This window comes from Sinocyclocheilus anshuiensis, unplaced genomic scaffold, assembly GCF_001515605.1.
Source record: "Sinocyclocheilus anshuiensis isolate Anshui unplaced genomic scaffold, SAMN03320099.WGS_v1.1 scaffold792, whole genome shotgun sequence".
Lineage (NCBI taxonomy): Eukaryota > Metazoa > Chordata > Actinopteri > Cypriniformes > Cyprinidae > Sinocyclocheilus > Sinocyclocheilus anshuiensis.
The window spans coordinates 792,883-804,275 of NW_015558618.1; the positions used below are offsets into that span (position 1 = coordinate 792,883).

Genomic DNA, 11,393 nt, shown 5'->3' on the forward strand with positions numbered 1-11,393 from the left:
GGGCAGGTTTAAGTTTACGGACCTGTTGCTATGACAGCAAGTCCAGGATGAGCTTCGAAGAACCAAATAATCCAAGATCATGCCAAATCATCAACAATCAAATCCAACTAACTGAGTTAGCGACGTACGAAGAACGGCCCCTGTACTAATGTTGTTGACTAATGTTTATGTTTTTAGTACTGAAGTACAAGATGGACTGAAACATTTGCTTTTTTCTTTCTTTCTTTTGTTTTTTTCTTTCACATTTTTGTGAAAGAAGTCACATTTTTGTTAGAACAATTTGATGTTTTATTTATCACTTTCAGTGTGAATTTTCGGTAAAATAATTTTCAATGGTCTTTGAACTTTATTTGGAACATAAAAGAAATAGGAAAATGTCCAAGCTAAATTGTGGTCTATAAAGCACTAGTCATCTTAACTACTTTTATGCAGCAGGAACATTTGTCAAAATATCTACTTTTGTGTTTCACAAAAAATAAAGTCATTCCGAATGACATGAGTGTGATTAAAGATTGAACATACAGTATTTTAATTTCTGGAAGAACTGTCTCTTTAACTTTCTCCACAGACAATAAAATTTTTATTTTGGGGGGAAAAAAAAACTGACAGAGAGCAAACACCTTCTTCAATGACATTCTTCAATATTTGGATGAATTAATATTACATTAAAACAGAAAAACTTTTGTGAAGGTTACCATGAGACCACGGTATAGTCTAAGTAACAGATAATTCTGTTGTACCTTGATAAAAAAAAAAGCTGGTACTTGACTATTTTCATATGGTATTTACAGGGTACACTAATATGATTAAAATAATTCCATGGTACTATCATGGTATATCTAAAGCAATATGGTACATGTCCAAAAACATGTGCAAATCAAAGTAAATATCTTCATGAAGGGCACTTTAATATGGCAGTAAGCCAAATGTACATATGATGGTTAATATGAGTAATTTTGTCATGGATCGTGTGATTTTTAGTGTATGTCCTCACAACTATTGCTAAAACCATTGTAAATATCAAGTGTAAATTTACCAAAAATGTAGTAGTTTTAGTAAATTAGTAATTTTTAGTAATTTTAGTACGTCATTTAATAATTTTTTAATAATTGCTCATCTGTTCTGAAAACATTACAAATCAGAAGAAAATATAATGAAGCATTTGCCATCACATTGTGACATTTTTTATTGTTTATTTTTGATTGTTTATTTGTTGAAAATGAAATAATGTTTCTGAGCAGCCATAACCCTGCTACAGTAGTTAAAATGACAAATGTGATGTTACTTATGCCGGGGTTTAAACGTGAGAAGCCCTTTAGTATTTTTGAGGCAGCCTACAGTCAACATTTTTGGATGTCATCTTGAACCTTTATCCTGATATCTACTTTTGTGGAATTCTAATAAGCCAGTTCAATGAAATTGTCAAAAAGCCTCTTCAGTAAAGCTTCATATGTCAATGTGTCACTGATAGCGTTTAATCATGCTGTCAGAATTATACTGATCATGTTTTGTTTTTTTTTCTCCCCAGGAATCTTTTAGACAGAGACACGTTCTCCAAATCTGATCCATGTGAGTACAGCCAATGGAAGATGAAACTGAGCTTTGCGTCTCTTCATTTTATACCCGTTCTGCATTAATTAGCGACCCCCACTCGTTTTCTCTGCAATCTCTTGTCTTTCGCCTCTCATCAAACATCAGTGTGATTCTGAAGAGTTCTTCTCATCTACATCGCTCTGCATGACTCCAACGAACCTGAATGAAACATGAACTCAAATGCGCAATGGCAGCAAGTTTCATAGAGACCCTTTGAAGAGAAAAGACAGATTGAGCTGAAAAATAGGGAGAAAAGAAAGAGTTTCACTAAGTGGATCTCTCTCCTCTCTGAAAGAAATATCTCTTTACTTCTCATCTGCTAGAGTGGTAGAGAGGGAGTTATAATAAAGAAATTGTTCATTTATGAAATGAGCGTACGACCGAAAACTGGGCGTACCGTCGTTTCCATGCAAAACTTGGTATTTATCAATATGGATGTGAGGGGTGGCTATGATCAAATCTCACGCCAGGTCTCAGTTCGTGTACGCAAGTATTTCAGCTAGCCTGAACTTGCATGCAGCATAGTAAATCTGGCAGAGTATTGTATAATAACAGCATTTAGATAATTTTTCTGACCGACAACCAACGCTCATTAGTCGATCATTAACCAGTAAGATTAGAACACTTCTGTGAATGGAGAAAAGCAGAAATTAAGGATATAAAATGAATAAAATAAATAGGACTACACAAAATATATTTATCTTAAATAATTAACAGATTAACAAAAGAAAAAAAACTGCGACAAGTATAGGCTACGCTCTTTTTTGTGATACTCTTAATGCATTTCATTTGTTTTCTTTATATCTTTATTAAATCCAACTGATCGTGCAGGCACCTCACGCACACACACAACATATCAGCTCTAACATTCCTAACTGTACATTTCAGCCATTCATAATCAAACTAAAATGCAATCAACCAAATGTAAAATTTGCACTCCTCAATTTAAAAGGTCTGCTGTAAAATCAGCGTGCAGCACCCAAACAAAAACATTTTTGCGCACATGAATGATGATGTTTTATATTATGTTTTCATAATTATTGAAAAGCCTCTTACAAACACTAGTGAAACGAAAAACGTTGATAAACCTTAGTGAAATTCATTCATATGCATTACTGAAAACCTCTTACAAACACTAGTGAAATGAAAAACATTGATAAACCTTAGTGAAATTCATTCATACGCATTACTGAAAACCTCTTACAAACACTAGTGAAATTAAAAACATTGATCAACCTTAGTGAAATTCATTCATACGCATTACTGAAAACCTCTTACAAACACTAGTGAAATTAAAAACATTGATCAACCTTAGTGAAATTCATTCATATGCATCAGTAATGCGTATGAATGAATTTCACTAAGGTTGATCAATGTTTTTCGTTTCACTAGTGTTTGTAAGAGGTTTTTCAGTAATGCATATGAATGAATTTCACTAAGGTTTATCAATGTTTTTCGTTTCACTAGTGTTTGTAAGAGGCTTTTCAATAATTATGGCCTATACGGCCCCTCATAGTTTTACGCGGATTTATGGAACACGAGTGTAGTACAAAGCCTTGTTTGCATAATGAATTATAGTTTAGCAACCAAATGTTACATGGAAAAATTGAAATATTTAATATACATATAAATTAATGTAATTGTTTGCAAGTTCAATGGCTCTTTTTGGAGTAAGATCAATTTCTCTTTTATGAGATTACTTCCTCAATTTAGCCGGGTTATGTTTCTCCGTGTCGTAAACTCTAGGGACAAAGCTTCTAAACCGGGGTATTTTTATGGGCATGACAATTGTTTTCAGCCGCCACATTTATCAATGTACGATCATTCGCATTAGCAGCATACAAATTTTTCATGAATCACATGTGAACCCTGTCGTAAGATGATTTCTGCACACAGATCTACACTCGTTTCTACGTTAGATTGATAAAGGAGGCACATTGGCTCAAACCCATATGATTTTCTTTCTTCAGTGAAACACAGAAGACAAATGTTTAAGTATGTACTGTAGGATATCAGACCGAATCAGACAATCTAAGATTTGGTCCAAACATGGTTGAAACATGAGGAGCCGAATTCCACAGAGGCCCAAGACAACAGGATGTTCATAAATCAGATCCTAGCACTATTGTGTGTCTATCAGGTCTTAAACATTTATGTATGTATGTATTTTGAATAACTATTGAATAGTTTATAGGATCATGTTCATGTTTAGTATATGTGTGTTTGAATCTTCTTGCTGGAAACGTTTCTTCCAATCAATTCTTTGTCAAATGTATCATATTCTTGTTATAGAAATCATGTCCAAAAGTATACTCCGCAAGAGCGTTAAAACTCGGACCATGTGCCTGATGAGATAACATTTTGATTTATGAACCTGCAAGATATCGAATTTCATCTGGAAATGAGAACTCATTTGACTGACAGAGACAGGTTATACCTCCTAAGAACCACGTCAAGTCCTGAGGTACGAAACTTCCTAGATCGACAGCCCACTCAAACAAAGTCAAGCTACCAGCTACTTTGCGAGGTCCTGATTAAAGAGTTTACAGACCCCGAGTCTGAACATGGACTGTTAACTGCCTTGGAGATCAAACAAGGTCGACAAGAGGTTCCACAAGCTTACTAAAACCGAGTCCGACAAGCCTACTTTGGTGCACACAACGAACCTGACCTTGAAGATAACAAAACATCCACACTCTTGAACGCTGTCACCAAAGACTCAAGCCTTGCACTGGACGACACCCAGTGGCATCACAACACCAGAGTCTTCCATCAAGAGCACAGAGAAAGTGACACTCATGTCCACGACAGCTTTCAGCCCAGCCGCTGGAAAAATCCATGGGAACAGCCACGCTTCTCAAGAAACCCAAAAGATAAGAACAACTGGAAACCTAACCAGACATCCAAAGGTAATCGCCTGACTCATCCAAGAGCAACTCGTGTGGGTAAGCGACAACAAAACCCACCTCAGCACCACTCAGACATGCACAGTGCTGAGTATGCACAAGAACAAGACAGCTTACCATCAGACGACATGGAACAAGTCATGAGACAAATGAAAGAATGATTCCCTTTGAGCTAAATTGACCTGTTTCCCTTACAGTACTGAAATCATAATGACTACATAATGAACATAAATATGGATTAACATGAAGGTGTCATAAACATACACGTTATGAATTTTGTCATCAGTTATATAAAAATAGAAATGAATAGAAAAAGAAATGAATGTTACCACATTTTTTTTATGTTTGCTTGTTTTTGAAATGATCGCAGCATTTGACAACAGAATTCCACTTTTGATTTCCAAATACTTCCAAATTCCTCAAATTTAATAGAATCATTTGTGAAACAGTTATATTTCACATCCCTATTGTTCATTAATGACGTCACTGATGTGTTGGATTTTAAAGCGGTATATTTGAATGGACTCATGCAGATTGATGATTTTCAGTAAATAATGACCATTTTTAGACTGTTTGTCACACATAACTATCATAAAGTTTTGGATTTGGAATGTGTTTTTTGAGAAGTTCACTATTTTATTATTAAAGTATAGTTTATAATGCAATTACAGTATATTTTTGCATGTATGCAAACATTAAACTCTCAAAAAACAAAAAAAAAACAAAGCTTTCACTGGGGCAGGTCACTAAGGTACAAAAGCTGAAAGGTACATTTTTGTACCGTATTTACCCCTAAATAGTACATTCATATACATCTTAGTACTTTGAAAAGTACATATTATTTTAAAAGTATATTAACATTTTTGCATATTAGCACCTAAAGTTTACATAGTAACTTTTGAAAGTACTGTAGGGACGCATCTAAATTTTGGCAAACAGAAATATTCCAACGGAACAGTGGTTTTTGGTTTCGGTTGAAATGGTTTCAAATATTGACGTTTATTTATGTCAATTTCTTTCACACATTGTGGATAAACTACAAGAGGTATACATGTCAGCTATGTGGACACTAGTGCTGGATTAAAAAAATATTTCTCTTTTTTAATTGATAATCATATGGATTCTTGAATCTCAATATCAGTCTTTTAGTCTGTGCTGTTTTCTGTTAATGTGTGAACTTCACTAAACATTATTTGTCACAATATCTCTGTAACGAAGGAGGCATGACAACGGAGTGGGGATCCACTTGCAGGCTTTATTTAAAGAGAGCGTGGTCAAAACAGGCAGGGTCCAGAAACAGCAAACAGTAATATTCGAGGCACAGGCAAAACGAGTAATCCACAGAACAGTCCAAGGTCGGGGCAGGCAGAAAACAATCAGAAAACCAGGTAAACAGTCCAAGATACAAAAACACAAAGGCAAGGCAAAACAAGAAAACATGGGCAGAAACACGGAAACTAGAAAACGTCATAGGCTATGCAAATCATCAGCGGTGAGAGTGTGTGTGTGCCATTCTTATAGTGTGTTACTGATGAGGTGATGAGACAGGTGACTGCAATTGGTGAGTGCTGATGAGTCCGTGCAAGAGATTATGGGAAATGGAGTCCGGGGTAAAGTGGCAAGAATCTGGAATGGAGTGCCCTCTAGAGAAGCTTACGGGCACTCCAGCTAGAGATCGTGACAGAGCCCCCCACCAAGCGGCTTCCAGACGCTCCAAACAAAATAGACTAAAGTCCAGGAGGGAGGTGGAGCAGAGGCAGAACAGAGTGAGGGATGGATGGCCAGGTCCATGAGGAAGGGAAGGAACAGGTGACTGAGGCAGAGCCAGCAGAGCAGAGAGCCAAGGCAGAGCCAGAAGCCAGGGTGGAGCAGGCGGAGCAGAAGCCAACTAGGGCGGAGCTGAAGACCACCAAAGTGGAGCTGAAGACCACCAGGGTAGAGCAGAAGACCACCAGGATTGAGCTAAGGAGCACCAGAATGGAGCAGGTGGAGCCAAAGACAACCAGGACAGAGCAGATGACCACCAGTGCAGGGTAGAAGACCACCACAGCGGAGCAGATGGACCAGGCTGAGCAGAAGTCCACCAGATGGGATCGAAGACCCCCACAGCAGAGTAGATGACCACCACAGCAGAGTAGTTGGGACCGAAGACCCCCACGGCGGAGCAGATAACCACCACAGCAGAGCAGACGGGACCGAAGACTCCCAGAACGGAGCAGATGGGACGGAGGACCACTTCAGTGGAGCTGATGGTGCAGGGAACCAACACGGCAGATCAGGCTGGACTAGAAATAAGAGCACAGAGAGGTTAACAATGACCTCATCGGCCATTGGTCATCGGTCAGAAACGGCCTTCTTAGCCATAACAGGACAGGGAGAGAGATCACAGATGGCCTCCATGGCCGTGACAGGAAAGGCAGAGAGTTTACAGACGGCCTCCTTAGCCATGACAGGGCAGACAGAGAGTTCATAGGCAGTCTCCTTAATCATGACAGTACAGTCAGGGAGTTTGGGATTGGCATTATTGGCCATGGCAGGGTGATGAGTGAATTCAGAGACAGTTCTAGCTACTGTAACAGGCAGGGCTGAGAATTCATGATTGGCTTCTAGGGTCAAGACTGGTTTGACAGGGGATTTACTGACGGTCTCCATGACCTCGTCAGGACAGACAAGGAGTTCATTAGTGGGCACCCCTGTCTTAAGAGGAGCTGAAGCGAACACCCCCGCCACCTCTTGAGGTTCTGCAGCAGTAGCAATTGGAGCTACAACAAACACAGAGAGTTCAGAGACAACACTTGTGGCCATAACAGAGGCATCGGGAAACAGGGAGAGTTCAAAACTAGTGTCCGTGGTAGAAACAGAGGTGACGGGGAACACCGAGAGCTCGGTGGAGAGTGCTGCTATGGTCTTGGAAGGAGCTGGAGAGGATACCTCCACTGTGAAAGGTTCTGCAACAGAAGTTGCCACCTTAGGGGAAACTGGAACGGATTCAGGGACAGGAAAGGGCTCTAGGACTAGAGTGAACTCTGGAACGGATTCATGGACTAGAGCTGGATCCCGGCTGAGCTCTAGGGTGAAAGCGGTGACTAGACTGAACTCGGGGGCTGGAGCCTGCACTGGACATTGGTCAGGGGCTGGAGCCTGCTCTGGAATCTGATCTGGAACAGGCACCCTCTCTGGGCCAAACTCGGGATCAAGAGCCCTCTCTGAGCTAAACTCGGGAACAGGAGCCCTCTCTGGGCTAAACTCGAGGACTGGAGTGGGCGCCACCACTTCGGGAGGTTCTGCAGTGGAAGCTGCAACCTCTGGGGAAACTACGGTGGTGTGTGCGGCTCAAACACACAGAATGGCCATAGCCATAACTGGTAGGACAGATTACATCGACTATCTCAGAGATTGAAGGTGCTGTGCCTGGGGATCTGGGGTGAGTAGTGGCCGGTAAACTTGAAAGTGTATGAACTGTGTCGCTTGAGGGCATTGGTTGAGGGATAGCAGATCCCTACTATCATCAGTATCAGTAGGGATCAGCGGTGGATCCTGTGGTGGATCCTCCACACTGGATGCCAGTCTGGGATACCTTAGAACTAACCTGGAAGACCTGGGTACAACAGACGGGACATGACAAGGCTCTGGAAAACCAGCTATGAAGTGATGTGACTCTGGACAATCAGCTGTGACGTGATGTGTCTCTGGACGATCAGCTGTGATGTGACGTGACTCTGGACGATCAGCTGTGACGTGACTCAGGAAGATCAACTGTAACTTGACGTGACTCAGGAAGATCAGCTGTAACTTGACGTGACTCAGAAAGATCAGCTGTGACTTGGCTTGACTCTGAGATGACAGCTGTGACGGGACGAGCCTCTGGAATGACGGCCATGGTGAGACGAGACTGGAGCGGCGGCCTCGATGGGACGAGACTCTGGAACGGTGGCCATGATGGGACGAGACGCAGGAATGGCGGCAATTTTGTGGGTAGTCTCTGGGCTGGCAGCCATCTTAAGAAGAGTTTCTGGTGCAGGGATTTTAAAATCCTCTGCTTCTCCCACAGTGAATAAGGAACCGGTCAGCAAAAGTGCATAGCCCATAAAGTCTCTCAATGTACAATTGACTTTCCCTTCAGGTAACCATGATTTCACTGACTTATTAAGTCCGAAAAGAAAAATGTCTTTCAAAGCAATATAGTCAAATTTCACTCGATAGGACAACTCACAGAACTGATGAACGTGCTCCTCAATTGAAGAGTCTCCTTGACAAAGTCTCAGTAGCTGGCCAACTGGGTCCATGGTTGGCCTGGAACACTCAAAAAAACGCTGGATCTGGGTATGGCCGATGATTCTGTAATGAAGGAGGCATGACAACGGTGTGGGAATCCACTTGCAGGCTTTATTTAAAGAGAGCGTGGTCAAAACAGGCAGGGTCCAGAAACAACAAACAGCAATATCCAAGGCACAGGCAAAAGAGTAATCCACAGAACAGTCCAAGGTCGGGGCAGGCAGAAAACAATCAAAAAACCAGGTAAACTGTCCAAGATACAAAAACACAAAGGCAAGACAAGGAAACACGGGCAGAAACACGGAAACTAGAAAATGTCATAGGCTATGCAAATCATCAGCGGTGAGAGAGTGTGTGTGCTATTGTTATAGTGCAGGGGTGGCGAACCCGCGGCTCGCGAGCCGCTTGCGGCTCTTTCACTGCTCTTGTGCGGCTCTTCAATCTATCCACATGTTCTGTGTTTACAATCCCAATTTATTTTTAAAATGTCAAAACATAATTTTGCAATATGTAATAAAGGATTTAAATGCATTTGCCGAATTTAATTTGGATTTTCAATATGTATTATTATTTCTTTTCTCTTTTCTTTTTTTTACACAACCTCTCACGCGATTTAACATACGTTAGCCAGTTGACACGATTGACGTGAAGTTCGTTAGTATCAATCGTCATGGCAGAGTCAGGGAAGCGTACAGCTAAGCGTAAATACGAAGATGAGCACAGAACATTTTTATCTGAATGGGAGGATTTATATTTTTTTGTTGAAAGAAATGGAAAGCCATTCTGCTTGATATGCCAGACTTCGTTGTCGCATTTTAAGGCTTCAAATCTTGAGCGCCATTTCACCTCACTCCATTCTACCGTAGCCCGGGAATTTCCCAAAGGCAGTGAACTTCGCAAGCACAAGGTAAAGACACTGAAATGTCAGTCAGAAAAGCAAACTCAGCTTTTCCGAAAATTTACCAAGCATTCAGAGAAGGTCACATTAGCGTCATATCAGCTAGCATGGAACATTGCTCGTGCAAAAAAGCCATACCTTGAAGGGGAATTTGTTAAAAAGTGCCTCAGTGATGCTGTTGCTATTCTTTGTCCCGAAAATGAAAATTTGAAACGTTCAGTAAAGGACCTTCAACTGTCACGGCACACTGTTGAACAGAGAATATCGGACATTGACAATTCAGTAGAAACACATTTATTATCAGATCTTCAGAAGTGCCGGTATTTCAGCATTGCGTTGGATGAATCTTGCGATGTTCAAGACAAGCCACAATTGGCAATATTTGTACGGTTTGTGTCAGAAGACTGCACAATTAAGGAAGAGCTGCTTGACATTGTGCCGCTGAAAGACAGAACTCGTGGCATCGATCTGAAAGAGACACTGATGGCTGTTGTTGAGAAAGCAAATCTGCAGTTGTCAAAACTAACAGCAATAGCCACGGACGGAGCTCCAGCCATGTTGGGATCTGAGAAAGGTCTTATAGGGCTGTGTAAAGCTGATGATCGTTTTCCAGAATTTTGGACATTTCACTGTATTATCCATCAAGAGCACTTGGTGTCTAAAAAGCTGAACTTAGACCACATCATGAAACCTGTGCTGGAAATTGTCAATTTTATACGCACACATGCTCTCAATCACAGACAGTTCAAAAATCTCATTGATGAACTTGATGAAGATCTTCCATGTGATCTGCTTCTTCACTGCGCTGTGAGATGGCTTTCAAGAGGTAATGTGGTTTCTCGTTTCTTTGAGCTTTTGAATCCAGTGAAGCTGTTCCTTGCAGAGAAACATAGGGACTATCCTGAGCTACATGATCCCCAGTGGATTTCAGATTTGGCTTTTTTAGTCGACATGCTGCATTATCTAAATGGACTGAATGTGGATCTGCAAGGGAAGTTAAAGATGCTGCCTGACCTGGTGCAGAGTGTTTTCACATTTATCAACAAACTCAAGCTGTTCAAGACACATCTACAAAAGAGAGACTTCACACATTTTCCGTCCTTGTTGAAGGCAAGTGGACAAGCAGCAGAGGTTGTAAAAGGGAGTACTGCACGGTATGTAACACTGCTTGAAAATCTTGAGCAAAGTTTTGAGGACAGATTCTCCAACCTACGGCAAAAAAGACCACAGATTACATTTCTGATCAACCCGTTCACTGCTGAATCAGACTGTTTAAAAGCCCCTTTAGTGGAAGATGAAGCAGCATCTCAGCTTGAAATGATCGAACTTTCTGAGGATGACAGACTTAAAAGTGTTCTGAGGGAAGGAACCGTGGAGTTTTGGAAGATCGTGCCGGTTGAGAGATATCCCAATGTCAAACGGGCTGCACTCAAACTACTGTCAATGTTTGGGTCAACTTACATCTGTGAATCACTTTTTTCGACACTAAAACAAGTGAAATCAAAGCATCGCTCTGTTCTTACTGACACACATGTGAAAGAGTTACTACGAGTAGCCACAACTGAATACAAGCCAGACCTAAAAAAGATTGTGGAAACCAAGGACTGTCAGGTGTCCCACTGAGTCAAGTAAAAGGAGGTAGGCTGATTTAAATCCATGAAAAAGATTGCGTTATGTAATTAGGCGTATAAGTTATTGTGATATACTGTTGTTTGCATATC

General features: G+C 40.8%; 1 protein-coding gene across 1 annotated transcript in view; it reads left to right on the forward strand.

The window, feature by feature from the left end:
• Positions 1–11,393, forward strand: part of LOC107680428 (copine-5-like) — a 166,138-nt gene that overhangs the window by 41,563 nt on the left and 113,182 nt on the right. Inside the window, exon 2 of the mRNA XM_016476313.1 lies at positions 1,529–1,569. Coding sequence (XP_016331799.1) covers positions 1,529–1,569 — 41 coding nt within the window. The remainder of the gene's footprint in view (positions 1–1,528; positions 1,570–11,393) is intronic.